The sequence below is a fragment of the Oryctolagus cuniculus genome, chromosome 16 (assembly GCF_051225735.1).
Source record: "Oryctolagus cuniculus isolate XC-2025 breed Fujian yellow rabbit chromosome 16, ASM5122573v1, whole genome shotgun sequence".
Lineage (NCBI taxonomy): Eukaryota > Metazoa > Chordata > Mammalia > Lagomorpha > Leporidae > Oryctolagus > Oryctolagus cuniculus.
In genome coordinates, this window is record NC_142882.1 from 68,400,276 (window position 1) to 68,417,907 (window position 17,632).

The following is a 17,632-nucleotide window of genomic DNA, read 5'->3' on the forward strand; positions in this document are numbered from 1 at the left end:
GGTTGGGGCAGGAATGAACAGTTCCTGGACCCAGAGGGTAGTCAGCTGGGAAGATTTTTAAACCTCGTGTTTGGAAAGTTTTTGCACTGTGCCCTGAGGACAGCAGGGGCAGTCTGGTAGATCTCCCAGGTTAGAGTTTTAATGTCTTCGGTAATAGCTCAGGCATCAGCGTCGTGGTCATGGTATTTCCTACAACAAAGCATGAAGTTGCAGGTGTCTGGTGAACTCCCTGAGCAGCCCACCTGGCCGTGGCACGAGGCACAAAGTCCTGCATACAAAACCCGTTGTTTTCACAGTCATCCTGCTTCAGCACACTTGGACTTTTGCAGACCCTTGGGTATAGTCCGGTACATGAGTCAAAATGATGTGGGAAGTCAGGTTTTCCTTCTCAGTGATTCCAAGTCAAGAGAGTAGGAATAAAAATAGGAAACATTAGTTTGGAGGATTGCAGCCATATATGGAAGGAAAATAGAAAGAATGTAAAGTTTTGGTAAGCTCTGACAAAATGTGGAAGATGGCAGAATCCAATCCAGTTTATAGCAGGACTATAAAGATTGTGAACAAAAGTAAAATCTTATAACTCACAAGGGTGTGTTACAGTTTTCTACTTTTTAAAAAGATTTATTTAGTTAGTTGAGAGGCAGAGAGAGAGAGAGATTCCTTCCATCCATTGGTTCATTCCCTAAATGGCCTCAATGGCCGGAGCTAGGCCAGTCCGAGGCCAGGAGCCAGGAGCTTCTTCTGGGTCTCCCATTTAGGTACAGGAGCCCAAGCACATGGGCCATTTTCCACTGATTCCCAGGCCATTAACAATCCAACGCTGTGATTCAATTTTAAACAGAAGCCTGAGCCCCAGAGTACCTGTCACAGTTCTTTCCATGGGTCTTGAAGACAGTTGTTTTTGTTGTTGTTGTTGTCCTGATTTGTAGAATTACAAGGACTTCTAGGAAAGCATCACAGTAAAACAACCACTTGAAGGTGTAAAAATGGGCATGGTTTTAAGTATCAGCTGGAATTATGGGGATGACATTGTAGCAGACATAGCACAGTGAGTGCATTGCGAAATTTCGGGGGCGTGTAAATAATTCTGGGAATATTAATAATTACTAATATTTAATCTTACAAATATAACCTCAGGAAGGCCATGCATCTCTTCCTACTTGACCATGTTTCTTATTTAATTAACATGTAATTAATTGTTACCATCTCTCTTGTTACAAGTGAAAATAACAGCTCCTTTAAGATGTTCAGGGTATCTTCTAGAAAATTGCAGTCAGCCTGCACTGTAGATTTCATTGAGGGCTTGATTTGGTGAGGTAAATATCGAAGGCTGTCAAAAGTGTCCAGTGGCTTGACTCCTTGATTAAATAGGATGATATGCCGCTGTGAAATAATGCTTAGTTATCTATTTGATCAAAGTGATAAAGGATTTTAAGTGAAAATATAGGAAAATCTGATTTTTTAAAAATCTCGCTCTTTTTTTTCTTTGAAAGAGAAAGAGTGCCCCCTTCCACTGGTTCATTCCCCAAATTTCTGCAATGGCCACCTATTAGAGCTGAGATGGGAACATGGAAATCAAACCAGGTTTCCATCATGGGAGGCAGGAGACCAACTGAACCATCACTGCTGCCTCTCAGGGTCTGCTTTTAGTTGAAAGCTGGGGTCAGGAGCTGGAGCCAGGTATTGAACCCAGCCATTTCCACATGGGGTGTGGGTGTCTTAACCCTAGGTAAAGCGCCTGCTCCCAACTTAACTCTTAAAAAGTGACGGTGTAAGTTTCTCTTAATTAATCAAATACAGGATTAGGTTAACATGAAGCCTAGGAAATCATTCTGATAATATACACAATCTTTGTTAGATAGACGGATTACTCAAAAGGTAAAGAAATCCTTTTGTAATCTCCTAGTCAATGTAGGATACTTTATTTTTTCTTACAAAAAAAAATCCCACATTCTTTGAATACTTTCTGTAAAATGTCATTTTTCTTTATCCTAGTTTTTGGTATTTTGCTGACATATTATCATTATTTTAAAATATTTATTTATTTTTACTTATGTGCAAAGCAGACACACAGATATAGACAAATAGAGAATGAGAGAGCACTTTCATTGGCTGATTCACTCCCCAAATAACTGCAAGAGCTGGGGCCAGGACAGGCTGGAGCCAGAAGATGGAAGCTCAATCCAGCTCTCCTTTGTGCATAGTAGGGGTCCAAGTTGGAACCATCAGCTGTTGCCTTCCTGGATACACCATAGGAGGAAGCTGGAAGTGAGAACAGACCAGAACTTGAGTTCCGGCTCTCCAGTATTGTATAGTAGTACCAAAGAACATCTTAACCAAATGCCCATCCCTACATAGATTGCTATAATTAGTCTTTATCATTAGTAACCATTATTTTACATAAAAACTAGGACATTGTGAACTGTCTTATATATCAGCATTTTGTAACAGAAAAGTTCATGAATATTCCACTTCATATGCCTTCTCATAATGTAATTTTCCTGTGTGGCAAAGAATTTCTATTAAGACACTCAACTATTTCAGTCTTTCTGCAGAAGTAAGAAACCAAATGCTTAGAAACTTAAAGTTATGCTTAAGTAGTTTATCACTTAGAGATTATCAAGATATTTAACTAATATCTCTTACTTAAATCATTATAACGCTAAGACTACAAGTCACCAAGAGATTGTAGAAACTATTTTAGGCACACATATTATAAAATGTACTTATTATTGAAAAGTCTATTCAGAAAACTTTTATTCAACTGACATAAACTTAATTTACATGTCCTTAATAATTATGCTGAATTTTTCAGGAAATTTTCATAATATAAGTTAGCTATAATCTTTAACATCTCAAATTATTTCATTGTAAAGTATTCTTACAGGTCATGCATGTTAGACAGGTACCGAGAAAATCAAGACAAAAGCCACAAACCTAAAAAACTTAAATGTATGTTTTCTTTTTTGCTGTGCCAGATATACAAACATGGATAATAAGCAATTAAGTTTTATTATGCCTCAGCTTGTACATTTTTTCTTCAGTTTGAATTTATAATTTTTAAAAACTTAAACATCTAGTACATAGAACATAAGCTTCTTTGAGTAGCAAAACCATGTAGAAAAAAAGACATGCTTACATTCTGCTTAATGCTGATAATTCAGAAAATATATCTGATTTTATTAAGTCAACACTTCCAAACTAATCTTATTTGCCAGATTTACACAAATAATGGGATCATGAAAAATATTTGGGTTAGATTTACAATTCTGAGAGTTTTGGGAATATTCATTTCATATAATTGATTATTTCTTTCTAAGCATAATTAAATAGGACTCATTTAAAGAATTTTACAAAGTAATTTGGTAATACCATAATAAGGTAGGAAAACATTGTATATACATAACATATATTCATAAATAAACATAGACAAATGTAAGGTTATGTTTTGGCTTTCATTCTAAAATTTTAGCTACAAATGCATAAATTTAGGAATGCAAAATTCACTAGTTTATGTGAGAATTGGTTCTGGGGCTGGTGCTGTGGAGGAGCAGGTAAAACTGCCGCCTGGATTTCTGATATCCGATATGGGCACCAGTTCAAGTCCCAGCTGCTACACTTCCAATCCAGCTCTCTGCTATGACCTGGGAAAGCCGTAGAAGCCCTGTACCAGTGTGGGAGACTCAGAAGAAGCTCCTGACTCCTGGCTTTGGATCGGTGCTACTCCGGCCATTGCAACCAATTGGGGAGTGAACCAGCGGATGGAAGACTTCTCTTTCTCTCTCTGCCTCTCCTTCTCTCTCTGTGTAACTCTGACTTTCAAATACATAAATAAATCTTATAAAAAGAATTGGTTCTTATCTTTGCCCTACATTATCATTTTATCCAAATTGTATTTCAGAAAGGTGGACTGAGTTGAGATAACCTGCTCAATGTGAAGCTAGACCTTCCCACCAATATTTGTAGAGGAGACCTTTAAGTTTCTCTGCCCTACTGTGTAATCTTATGGGGGCTGTGGACTAAGTTGTAGGTGAAGGATTGACAACACATCAAGTGGCTTTCTGAATGTCTGTACTGCCCATCTGAATGTATAAAACATTGAGTCTGCTTCACATTAGGTTTTCAAGCTGCAGGTGGATGCTTCCAGGAATCCTGGAGTTTCCCAAGGGCTCCCATGGTGGGAAATAGGGGCCTAGGCCAGCGCCGCAGCTCAATAGGATAATCCTCCGCCTGCAGTGCCAGCACACAGGGTTCTAGTCCCAGTCAGGGCACCGGATTCTGTCCCGGTTGCCCCTCTTCCAGTCCAGCTCTCTGCTGTGGCCTGGGAGTGCAGTGGAGGATGGCCCAAGTCCTTGGGCCCTGCACCCACATGGGAGACCAGGAGAAGCACCTGGCTCCTGGCTTCGGATCAGCGCGGTGCACCAGCCGTAGCAGCCATTGGAGGGTGAACCAACGGTAAAGGAAGACCTTTCTCTCTGTCTCTCACTGTCCACTCTGCCTGTCAAAAAGAAATAGGGGCCTAAAGTCAGAATGGCAGTATGGAAGTTGAGAGGCTAGAGTGAAAGGGCAAAAGCTGAGAAGAGCCAACTCGTAAGACCATAATTTTTCTTATCATTTGTATTGTCCTTAGTGAAGTCATGTCAACAAGAAAGGGAGTAGACAGAGGTAGTCTTTTGGGGCAGGGCATTGACAGGGCATTGAGACTAGAAAGTTTCTGTCAACTGAGAAGTTCCCATGGGAAAAGTAGGATCAAGTTGGCAGATCAGAAAGGCCTTGGATCAAAAGCAAAGAAGACTTTTTAGCCTGAGAGGTACTTTTCAAACCAAGATCCTAGGAATCTAATCCCCTGAGAAAGCACAGAAAATGCAGCCTTCATGATCCAAAGTCATTCCCCAGAATAACAGAAAATATGGAAACCAAGTTGTGACAGGTAACAAAGGCATGGTAAGGAAAAGTAGAGATCTGGACAATCCCGAGAGAGCTGGGGATGATTGGCAGGAATGTAATGTGTCTGTGTCCTGGGGCCACAACCTGAATTCTGGCCACCTCTAGGCACAGATCCAACAATCTACATCTGTCCAGTGAAAAACCAGAGGGAAGCTCTCACTAACTTCCAGATCCAAGCTCACAGGACACAAAGTTGAAGTGGAGGCCGGCGCCGCGGCTCAATAGACTAATCCTCCGCCTGCGGCACCGGCACACTGGGTTCTAGTCCCAGTTGGGGCACCGGATTCTGTCCCGGTTGCCCCTCTTCCAGGCCAGCTCTCTGCTATGGCCCAGGAGTGCAGTGGAGGATGGCCCAAGTCCTTGGGCCCTGCACCCGCACGGGAGACCAGGAGAAGCACCTGGATCCTGGCTTTGGATCAGCGCGACGCGCCGGCCGCACCGGCCATTGGACGGTGAACCAACAGAAAGAAGACCTTTCTCTCTGTCTCTCTCTCTCTCACTGTCCACTCTGCCTGTCAAATAAATAAACAAATAAACAAAGTTGAAGTGGAAGGAGAACCTCATCTGGCTGATTGGTGAGCAACAGGAACAGGTCTGCCTCGTGAATCACCTTCTGATGACAAATACTTTTAGATAGCACAACACAAAACAGTACTGGCAGATAAATAATTGCTATCTGTGACATGTGTCACAATATCCAAATAACTGGTTCTATCCAAAGGTTTTATCCCATAAATCCAAGTGTTGGAAGAGACAACAGAACCTCTTACCACCCTTGCTTGACTGAACTCCAAGCAGAGATCTGGGAGTCTCACTGATAAAAAAGAATAATTTACTGGCTTAGCAAGAGACACAGGTTTCAAGTGCACTTTCCAGGAGTCTTTGCTGTACCATCTTTGTTGCCAAAAATGCGAGGAGGAAACATTTTTGTCTCTCATCTTAAGTTTAATGGTTTGGAGCCTATTAATTAACTGACAACCAAGATATTAACAGGAGCAAAGACAAGGCTTACTGACATGCAATCAACAGCTTCCTGGTCATTGAATACAAAGGTGTGCTCATGAGCAAAACAGCCTGACTCCACAAGGAGAGGGCCTGGATGCTCTGTGTTCAGGACCCCTCAGACCTTGCCCTCAGCTGTAACCTTTATGATGAAACTGCATACATTAAGAGTGGTGTTGTCCTGAGTTCCATGACTCATTCTAGAGAATTATCAACATAAAGGGGTCATGAGAACCTCTTAAGTTTTAGCCAATTAGTCCTAAGTGAGGATGGCTCAGGACCCCCTAAACTTGTGTCTGGCATCTCAAGTCGGGACTGTATTGAGGAGGACTGAGCTTTTAATTCATGGAGTTTACATTGACATCACTGGGTAGAATGTTCCAGAATTGGAGTTGGTGTCAGAGAATCCCTTTTTCTTCATCCTTTTTTCCGTCCTTAAAAGGAGAAACCCTGTTACTGAAAGAAGCTACAATTCTGGTACACATGACTAGAAAGGTTGGTTTAAAATGAGCTTTTCAAAAACCTTCCTTTTGGCTGAATGTTCAATACACTTGATTTAGGATAGCCTCAGAATGCATTTCAAACAAGTTGGAAACCTCATATGTTGGATGCTGTTGGGTGTCTGGGCAGAATAGTGGGAAGTGATGTGAAATTACTGCACAGAACGTGAAAAAATCCTGGGTCAAGGCAACCCAAGGAAAGGTTGTTCCTTGACCTTGTGTTCTGTAGGTCAATGGAATGTTCTTCTCTCTTCTGCCTTGAAGGTTCATGAAGGAGAGTTGTTTTGTTCCTGTGTCCTGAGGATGGGGCAGTTACCTCAATTCAAGTGATCCAGTTCTCTAGGCTTCTTGGGGAGGGAGCTTGGATGGGACCTTTGGCTTTTGTTTTCCCATGAATTTCGGAGGAAATATTTATTATGGCGTTACATGACTTCATCTCTGAGAGGACATGGGTCACATAGGAGGTGTCTGGAGGGGCCGTGTTCATGGAGCGGTAAGTTTCTTAAGAACAGGAAGGTTAACAATGGCTGAATTAGTCACTTGTAGCCATCCCGGAGACCCTGACATAGCCCAGGTGCAGGGAAAAGAAATCTCTTACTTGGGAGACAATCCCAGAGCTGTGATGTTCACACCAGGATTTTTGGTTTGTTTTTCAGCCAACATTATTTTTCTTGCCTACCAAGTGTTCTGTGTTCTAAAACATCACCTCTGGGCAATGCATCTAGATATGTTTTGGATAAATACTTATGGCTGTCAGAATCCTCTTCAAATGAAAACACAAGTGTTCCTTGTCTTGACTCACTGGCGCTATCAGCCACAGGCTTCTTATCTTGGTGGTGAGTGAAGCAGCTCGGTTCCTTTGCTTCTTCCCCCAGAGCCCTGGCCGGGCTCCAGCTCCGTGCCTCAGCTGAGGAGGAGGAGAAGGGAGGTAGCTGGCTGCTTGTCTCCATCCAAACAGCAACGGAATTCCTTGGCCAGGATGTTCAGTAATCCTTTGCCAGCTGGCTGCCTCCCCTTCCTCTGGGAACTCAGTGAATCACACCTCCGCAGCAGCGCATTTGGCTCTCACAAGCCCTGAAGGGCTGGAGGCTTGTGTCTGCCAGCAGCGAGGAGCTGCAGCCCAACTTCTGAGCATGGATCATGTCGGGACCCTGGAATTTCTGAGTGCATGAGGCTTCCCAGCTGCAAAGGAGAACACTCATCTGGAGGCCTGGCAGTCAGAGGGGGCTGGGCTGCTCGCATCTCATTAGGGGCCCCTCCAGGAGCTGAAGTTCTCACAGGTAGGAAGCAAGCCTCTCCTCCCCAGGACTTCAGATAAGGTAAGCCTCTGCTGCAAAAGCTCTGCAGCTGTCGGGGCACCCGCAGAATCACCAAACCACCAGGAGGGTTGCACAGGAGGGTGCTCCAGAAAGTTGGTGACAAATAGAGTAAAAAGAGAATTTTATGTTCATGCCAAAAATTGAAATCTATGTATATGAGGAGTCTTCAAAAACTCATCATTATCACAAAAAACTATGAATGGATTTTGAAGTTTTTCTGGCCCCAGAATAAATAACATTTCAGTACATTTTCCAAGAGCTTTTTGAATCTCCTGTTATTTGAGGGTTTTATGTCAATGGTTCAGGCACAGGGAGCCAGGAGGGAGGTGACTGCTGAGTCATCCTTTACTGCTAGCATCAGAAGCACATATTTCAATGCTGGACTTCTTTCTCAAGCAGGAACAAGATTGAAATGTAAGTGCCTCTAGTTTGAGTGATTAGAGAGTCTTTCTTTAGCTAAGGCAGGAGAAAGAAGCCCAATGGAGTAGCAGCAGCCTGTGTAGTGTGTAGTGAGTAAAGCTAAGCCCCACCTATATCCCTACCCCAGCTTGGTAAGCATTGACCCAAATGACCATCAGGCCTCTCTCCCAGGGGGAGTCCTACAGCAAGGCTGGCTCTCTTCAGCCCTGCAGGTGCCCCTTCCAGCTTAATCAGTGGACTGGCCAGGCCACATTTCCCTTCAGTCACTCTGCCACAGCCTGGGGTGTATCAAGTAGGAGGTGGGAAATGGGGAATAAGACTGAGGTGTGAGCTGAGTCCCACAGAGCCATGGCAGGGTAGGAAGTTGAGGCACTAACTAGGAAATTGGCCTGTTAATTCATTGAACTATCCTTTAAGGTGCAGTAGCACATAGGCATTGCATACTGGGAATTCCACCTAATGTCTGTAACTCACTTAGTGAAGAACTGGTAATAGAAAGTCCTGTCTCTTACACTGCTTTTTCCCAGAACTCAAGCTGCCAATGTCAGGCTCTGCCTTTGCGAGCCTGGTTAGAGAGGTCTCCTTTCTAAGTAGCTGAGAAGCAGCAACAGAGTGAAGGCGCAGCATTGCTTGCCTCCCACAGCATCTCTCTTGCCAGCTCTCCTGTTTCCCTCCCACAGGGACGCAGGAGGGACTTGCAGATAGGAGGGGAGTAGCTGCTTGCTAAGAACCCTGGAGCCAGCAGCTCCAGGCCAGTGTAATTCCAAGGGCTCTTCCTCCCCTCCGGGTCTTTCCCAGTGCCCCATTGCATGCCACTCACCATCAGTGCCCAAAGGCTACTTCTGGCAGTTATTTTCCCTGAAAAGATCAAAGTATCCTCCCATTTGAGTCTTGTCCCTGATGAGCACCATCTAGGTATGCAGCAGTGAGTATCCACTCCCAATCCTCACCCTGCATCGAGCTGTTTCTTCCTGTAGCCCAACCCCTTCCTCCCTGCCTGTGCATTCAGAAGGCCCAATGCAGTTCACTGGACTTCTTGGTTCATTGCCAAACTGCTGAGCCTTCACAAGTCTTCATCACCCTTGCAGTACCTCCACTGCTTGACCCCTACCCACTTGAGCACACTGGTCTAAGCCTGCCCTGCTCCTTACCACCTGCCCTCATTTTCCAGGACAGGTATACCTGTCTCAGGTATTCTGTGTCTGTTTCATAGATTCAGGTACTTCTGATGCATGTAACATCAACTTTTCCCTCTCTTCTGCCTCTTCCCTATCTGCTGATGACCACAAGCAAGCCTTTTGCACACACATACAGAAGAGAGAAAGAGAGAAAGAAAGAAACTACAAGAAGCAGTCAACCTTTCCACTTCTCTTTGCCCCATTATCTTTCCTTTCCTTAGAAGAAAATGTATTCTATACTCTTTGAGATAATGCATTGTTTCCTACCTTGGTAACTATTGAAGTTATATCTGTTAGAGGGTAAAATCAACACATCATAGATTAATTGGCAGTGCCTTTTCTTCCTTAGTGGGAACATGGAGTACCACGTGTCCTACTATGGGTGACATCTTATATGCGATGTGTTGCATGTGCTGTTTGGAAGAGGCCACTCAACTCTCCCATGCTTGATGTGTCATTAATTCGCAATTACTGTGATCCAGATTGTGTTCCCAACCGCTCTGCTGAACTCCCGAAGTCAATATTTTTAATTCATGGTTAACTCAACCTAGATGTTGCTTTTGGCAGTATTGGCCTTCTGTTTCAAGAGTAGACCCTCTCTCCTGCGTTCGCAAAGTCTTTCTCTTCTTCCCAGCCTTCCTCACCTTGTCCTCCCATGTCTTGCTCCCTGGGGCCAATGTTCCTTGGGGTTTGTTCCTCAGTTCTCATCTTATGTTTCTACCCTTTCTTTGTCACTTAAGGACCAAAATGGGGTGTGGGGGTGGCATACTCTGGATCTGTACTGGAGTCTCTTTCTGGGACCCTGCTCTTTCATCCATAAACCATTGATTCTCAACATGGAGTAATTCTACCCCATGGGACATGTGGCAGTATCTGGTGAAAATTTTAGTTGTCACACCTTGGGAATGCCATTGGTATCCACTGCGTGTAGGCCAGGGGTGTCACTAAACATCCTAAAGAACAGTGCTCTAAGATGAGAATTATTCTAACCAAAAAGTCAAGAGCACCAAGCTTAAGAAGCCCCGCCATAAGTACTTCATGTGGGTGATGCCCCAAGCTGCACTTCCCCTTGAAACGTCTGCCATGACATGCCATTTTGTTCGGGTTACATGTCTCTCTCTGTCAGAGCTGGGAAGCTTGGGCAGGGAGGAGGCCTTTTCTAGCCAGGCCCTGAAAAGGCAGAGCTTGATCGCAGCAGTGTGGGTACCCAACTCCCTTCCCTAAAAAGGAATGTGAATAGAATTGTTAGATATCCAAGCAGCATTGTTGGATTAATAGAACACAAGGGCATCAAAAAGGTTCATGGAAAATTTGCATGAATTCCACTTTCCTTGAGTCTTTTGTAGCGTCCTCAAGTGTCATCATTGTCTGTGCCATATCCCAGATGTTGCAAGTGCTCTGAAGGCAGGGACTATCACAGCCTACCACTGGGTTTGGGGAAGGATAGACCGTGTGTGTGAAGTTGAAGATTCAGGCAGGCAAAAGTTTGTGGACGCTAAGGCCCCTTGCTTCTGCTGCATGATTATGAGCTAATGCCTGTGGCCACAAAGTGTGTAGAAAGAAAAAAAATTAAATTGAAAAGAAAAATTAAAAACAATCTAGAGTCTATTAGTAGTTCTAAAAATTGTCAAGAGGTTGAATAACTAGGTAAAAGCATAAGCGAGGTCTATGTTGGTAAAACAGGGCTTAAGAAAGAAGAGCTAATGGAGGCGAGATGAGCCCAGATTTGTTTGGAATAGTAAATATCCTCCACAGTAAAACTGAAGAAGAAAGTGCCAAGAAAATAAATGGAAACCTTGGAAGAAAAAAGGATGAATAAGACATTTTGGCAGTGGCTTAATTTTTCCACCTTATTTTAGCCTTCTTCTATTACATTTTTGTTTGAATAATATGTAATGTCTTTAAAATTACTTGACACTCTACCATTTCATCTCAAACTCTGCTTCCTGCATGTTTCCTCTACAGGAGGCATTTTTAAAATAAAGCCACGAGTCATGCCCACCGCCAGCTCCTGTGGATGAGAGGAGTTTGCATCATACACCTCATTTCTGGGGCACCCCCTTCCCTTCTCTTCCTTCCTGGGAGCCCCATTTCTTTTTTTATTCTCACTTCTACATGGCACACATCTTTGTGAGCTGACGGTTTATACCTGAGGCAGGGGACAGATTTGTATTTCTTCATTTTTCCTTCTGAATTCATGTGAACACCTTATGAGGGATCTAGTTATGAAAGTACAGGACTGTGGGTTGATGGGGAAGAATTCTGCCCTGAGGATCAGGAAAGCGAGATGCAACCCCCATGATCAGGAAGAAGAGAACCCTTTTGGAGTCTTTTAAGGTGTTCTGCAGAAAGACAAGTCCTTCATATTTCTACCAAGGTCAATTACCAAGGCACTTAAAAAGTAGGCTTCTGTCGTGGCAAATTTTCTGTTAATGCGTGAGGGTAGTTCTGCAGACAGACATGTTAAGTCCTCAGACATTCAACCCTATGGAATCTTTCCTCATAGAGTCTGGCCAAGCAGTGACGTAAGAGAAACGAGAGTGGTTACAGCTGGTAGTTGGTGCACCTCCAGGCACACATCCTCACAACCCCAGGAGCAGCGTGTGGTGGTATCTTGTTCTCCACCTTAGGGACGAATGATCTGAGTCTCGGAGAAAGCATGCTCTCAATTTGTGGGAGAATCTGGATCCCAACTCAGGCTACGGATTTTTTCCAAAGACAGCACTCTTCCCATTCGGGTATGAATTAAATAAACAGCTCAATAGAAAAATTCAGTACAAATTTTTTTATTGACATTGTAAGAAACACTTTTTTTTTGTTACAAAAGGACTAAGTGGTTCTGGAAGCAAAGGTAAGAGTTCATCTATGGCTGGGCTGCAGCCCCTGGGCTTGAGGTGGGCACTGAGCATTGCAGGGGCTACAGGCTCATCCCAAGGAGGCCCGGGGCTGGTCACATACGAACACTATGCCTACAATACTTAAATGTTTTTACATGTGTTTCTTTTTAAAAAGGATTACACATTTTATTTTTTAAAAACTCTAAAAAAGGTGAAAAAAATGAACTTGTATTTTATCTTACATGTTTGCAGGATACACGGGGTAATTTGTCGGAAGAGGACATCCTCCTTTCAGTTCAAAACGACACAGGAAACCAGGTGACAAGACAGCTCAGACTGCGCTCTGGCCTCAGAGCGCTGATTGGGCAACACCCACTGGCCCCTCGCGTTGACAAGAGTAACAGAAAATAAGGCACATACATTGCAAGAATCAAAACTTTGGAGCTCAAGAGAATGAGCCCATGTGTGAGGAGCAGGGGTAGTTCAATTAGTTCCTTAGAAAAATAAAACAAGAATGGCCTGAAAAATGAAAATAAGTTTCACACAGATGTCAAACAGGAGTCCCACGTATGAGCCTGCATTTATTATAGAAAGTAGGAGTCAATGCCATCTCTCTAAATGCATAGGTCAAAGAAACTGGGCAGAAGGCTGGAGGCTGGTGGTGGGTACCTCAAGATGAGATAGATGCCAAGTCTATGGAGATCGCGTGTCCCCACAGACTCACTTCTAAGTGACCTTAAAAGATCTTCCTTCCACTGGACTGTCACGACAGATCACTGGAGTCCTGGAAAGGTTCACTTTCTTCTTCCCTCCCTCCTCTCCTCCTTTCTTTTGGAATTTCTATACTGAGAGAAGCCAAATATTAAGCTGAAATGTGTGTCTCCTGCAAATCTAAAGGCAGTAGCAAAGAAAATGAGTACAAATATGGCAAGTAAAGAAGAGGGGGACCCCGAAGGTAACCTGAAAACAAAGGGAAAAGCATCTGAAACCAAGTAGGAAAGGGATTGGGTCAGCCTGTGACAGCGTGCAAGGCCAGGACCTGGAGATTCCAAGGTTCATGGAAAAATGAGATTCAGCAAGTGGAGGCTTGATGGTGACCTATTTGAGGAATACAGAAAAGGCCTGGCTTTTTCAGCTGCAAAGTGGTAGAGACTCTACTCTCCTGAGTTCAGATCAGTAGTTCTCTCGTGAGCTGTTCCAAAGGAGATACATCCTTGGATTTAAAGGAAGGTGCTCTCTGGAGCAGGACAGCAGGGTGTGGGGGAGGAATGCGCATCCTGCTTCTGGTCTCCGGGATGTTTGATTAAAAGCCAGCTCAACAGTTTTAACCACGTAGTCCCAAGTGGCACATTCAACTCTATGTTGAGATTCTTGGTCCAAATGAGAGAAAATAAACATAAGAAAGATGGGCTGGTCCTAACGTGTCTATTATCCCATGCTTTATTTGACTGTCTTGGTACTAATTCAAATGGCAGAAACAAGGGCAAACGCCATACAATTGAATCATGAATCATTTTGAGTAAATCCAATCGGGAGGCCAACAGGGACAGAATACAGAAGGGAGTTTGAAGCGTTCATAATTTTTAATAGTTTACATATTTTTGAAAGCAATATGCTGGACAATCCATGTACTCTTTGTGCACACATAGTATGATCTTGATATGTATCAACTGCACATGGGGAGTAGCTGTACTTTTAAAATATTTAAATATTTTAATCCAAAACAAAAGTACAGATACTAGTCCACAATATGGACTAAGAACATTTAACTTCTTAAGTGGATGCAGCTTTCAATCAATGGGATGTAACAGAGGCATCCACAGAGCTGTGAAATATCTTCCTTAGTGCTCTCATGCTAAAAAATGGTTGAGGCAATTTACTCCCAATATCAATGTCTGTGAGCTTTATCTTTACAATGAAATTTTACAAATCCCTGAAAATAGGGTGTTTATAATAGAAAACGCCTTCACTACAGTGGAATTAATAAATGTTAATGATATAGCCAGTTGTGGGATTGTTTAAATACCTAGATACTTAGAGCTATATATAATCAATTCTCAGTTATCTATGATAATGGGGAAAGAGATGGCAGTAATTGACAAATACAGCAAACCCACGAATCTTCCCCAAACTAATTCTACCCAATGTCTTCAATCTACAATCTATCTAATGCATTACCAAAATGGGTTAAAATAGCTACATGTTTGAGTGTCACTAACTGCCTGCCCCCTCTCTCACCACAGTGCCACACAGCACTGAATGTTCCTGAAGGTTGAAAGGAAAGAGGCCAACGAGCTAACTGAGAACTGACCATAGAAACAAGCACTCACATACACGCAGAACTGAAAACCCAAGCTGTGAGCAACCCATTCCACTGGCAAGAGCCCCAAGTGTCCACTTCTGTACTGTCTGAAGTCTGCCCTGAATTGACTTAGGGTGGGGAGCGCGCCCAAAGTGTTATCTCTGCCACAGTGCACCCACAAAAGAGTTTTAAACTCACTCTCCATATTCTGAATCTGTGCCCAATGTGGGGATTAAAAGCAAAACAAAAAACATTGAGCCCATGTACAGGAAAATTTTTAAAAGCTGGAAGTGTTAACCCCTTGGTCACAAGCACCCCAACTCCTACTTCCTTTGAGTAACAAAGAAACGCGTCAAATCCTTTCATTTGACCTCTCTTCTAAAAGAAAGAACATGCACATCACACATTTACACTGGTTTACTAAAAACAGGGATGGGCTTACAGTTTAAAAAAAAAAAAAAGACGGTGTTCGGAATATAACAATACTGACTCAAAACTGAACTGGAAGACAGTTTCTCCCTAGAATACTTTAGGGTTTTGCAGAGTCCTTTTCCATAAAAGGAATATACTTGAAACACATCCCAGTTAGGTGAGATGAGATTGCTAAAATACATACAGAACTGAAAAAACAAACCAGCCAAACACGGAGTCCGTTTCATCTTTCAACTCCTAAAGTTTCACGTCTGTTTGCAGTCCTTTTTCCTAATGCCTATTGCATAACTGCAAGGAATTTGCTTTCTTCCGCGAGGGAGGTCAGCAAAGAACTCATGTCTCCTATAGCCATGTTGGTGGTGCTCACAGACAGGGCTGGGAACGGGAGGGATGCCCGTGGCGTAGTGAGGCGGGAGGAGCTATGGGAAAGGTTCTGAATGATACTTGGGCTCAGGGCCCCAGACATGAGGCTGGCGTGGTCCCCGTCGTCTATGATGGCATCAAAATCAATCTGCACTCCTTCCAGGTCATGGCTGTCGAGGCTGTCAACTGTGCTTGTCACCTGGTTAGCACCTGGGGAAAGTAACTCAGAGTTTTCGGCACTGGCTCCCTGTAGCAGGCAGCTGGCTTCTGCAACGGAGAATGAACCAGCTTTCATGTCTTGCTGACTGAAGCCCACGGTTTGGTCATAGAACTGACCGGAGTAATTCTGCATATTAGAACAGAGCTGCTGGGGCTGCCCTTGGATCTCCATCTTGATGCCATTCACCCTGCAGGTCTGACTCGAGTCACCTTGTTGTCCGTGCTGCAGAGGAAGGCTGCCCCTTGGCACAGCCTGGCGTCTGCTGCCCCCATAGCCAGCACACAGCTGGTAGCCCCTGACACCTGCTAAGCTTGATGGCTGGCTGTGAGTCCCCGGCAGGCAGCTCTCTGGCCCTTGGAAGATGTTGATGTGTGAGGTAGCACTAACCTGCCCTAGCATCTGCTGACCGGGGCGGCCTGCCCCCTGGTGCTGCATGCTGTCGCTGAGCAGCTGGTGGGCAAGGAACCCCTGTCCCACCGGGTCTTGAGCCTGCATGCCACTCAGCATGCCACCAGCTGGCTCACTGGGCACCACAGACAGGCCAAAATCCAGTGGGGCCCCATTCCCTTGCATGGCGGTGCTTTTCAGCTTGGACCCTGGGACCCCTGCACCACAGGCACTGTCTAGCACACCGGGAGCCCCTGGCTGCCTGCTGAGACAATTTCCATACTGCTGGGCCTTGTAGGGCTGTTCATGGAAGGCGTTTGCACCGGGGCCAGCTCCACCCCCGCTGTGGAGGGCCAAGGGCTCCGGGCCACCGTAGGAGCTGCTGCTCTCACCCAGGGTCGGGTACCCCCCAGCTGGGCCAGCCCCGCTGCTCCTCGCTGGATGCTGCGGGTGGACGGCCGTGTTGTTGTATAACCCAAAGGCGCGGGCCTGTGGCACTGCAGACCGCTGGCCGCACTTGAGCTTGGACGAGGACAGGTCGGCGCTCCCGGAGCTGACTTCGTTCCACTGGATGGGCAGATCGGTTTTGCTGCCTTCGGTACAGGGCTGCTCCAGGGCGCGGTACTGCTGGCCCAGGTGACTGTCCGGCAGCCCGGGCTGGTCGAAGTCACCAGCCCCGGAGGTCCCTTTACTGTCCTCCGGGAAGTGCTGCCCATACCCGGCTTGGTTCTGAGAATTTAAATACTGCACGACGTCATCCGGCAAGAAATCCTCATCATTCAGGCTGGCATCCGCATCCATGGTCAGGGACTCCAGGGTGACGTTCTCGCTGATGCTGGGAGGGCAGGGGGATGCGTGGAAGTGCCGGGCGGGGCCCCCCTCGGGCCGCGTGTAATTCTGAAGCACTAGGTTACGCTTTTCGGCGGCCGGGGGCAGCCCCGGAGGGTTGAAGCTGTTCAGGCTGCTGAAACGCTGCACCCGGGGCAGAGAGAGGTTTTCTGACACGGTCCGCACGGGGTCGCTGGCTCTCCGCACGCCGTGGCCCAGGGCGTCGTGGGGCAGCAGGTGGCGCCGGCCGTAACTGTGCGACCCGCCATCGCTGCACCTCCGCGGAGGGTGCACGGGCGGCAGGGTCACCGCGGCCTCCCGTCCGTCCCCGAGCAGGGCCATCCTGGTCTTCAGGCTCAGCCTCTCCATGTGGGGCAGGGGCGTGGGTGGCGGGCCGCCCGTGGCCGCCGCGTACTTGGCCTTTAGGCGGTACTGCTGGGCGGGCGTGAGGCTGAGCAGGCTGGGCAACCCGTCTCCCTGGCTGGCCTCGCTGGACCTGCGCGAGGCGTCGGTGGAGATGGGGTCGTAGGAGTCGGCCACGCTCACGTTCTGGGGCCGCCCCTCGGCCTGCGACGCCTCGCTGGACCTCCGGCTGGAGAAGCAGGGCGAGATGCCCGAGGAGCGGCGGCTGCTCAGGTAGGCCGAGCTGATGGTGCTGGTGCTGCTGTCCCTGCGGTTGAGCATGTTCAGCATGGTGATGTCCACACCGGAGAGGTCGCTTCTGTTCGGGAGAAGAGTCACGGGCGCTCCCGCGCTGCAGCTGCTGTTGGACTGCGTGCCTGGAGAAAGGGCACGGAGGGAGAAAGGCAGGGAGGTCAGAGGGATGAATCCATTTCGAGGATCACTTAACCTGGCCGTTCTCAAGCTCCTTCTGCAAAGGGCCAGGTGGTAGTATGT

The 17,632-nt window shown here is 45.9% G+C and overlaps 1 protein-coding gene and 1 long non-coding RNA gene across 5 annotated transcripts in view; one reads left to right on the plus strand and one right to left on the minus strand.

Moving 5' to 3' along the window:
• The first annotated feature begins 2,846 nt into the window (after positions 1-2,846).
• On the plus strand, positions 2,847-16,240 carry LOC138845888 (uncharacterized). The gene is made up of 2 exons (XR_011383169.2): positions 2,847-7,768; positions 12,456-16,240. It is a non-coding gene; the product is annotated as an uncharacterized LOC138845888 (long non-coding RNA).
• The window catches only part of GLI3 (GLI family zinc finger 3), a 279,940-nt gene continuing 274,444 nt past the window's right edge, over positions 12,137-17,632 (minus strand). For all 4 annotated transcript variants that reach the window (XM_089315656.1, XM_070059772.2, XM_089315658.1 and 1 more), the window contains one exon: positions 12,137-17,514. In XM_089315656.1, coding sequence (XP_089171782.1) covers positions 15,215-17,514 — 2,300 coding nt within the window. In that variant the 3' untranslated portion in view covers positions 12,137-15,214. The remainder of the gene's footprint in view (positions 17,515-17,632) is intronic.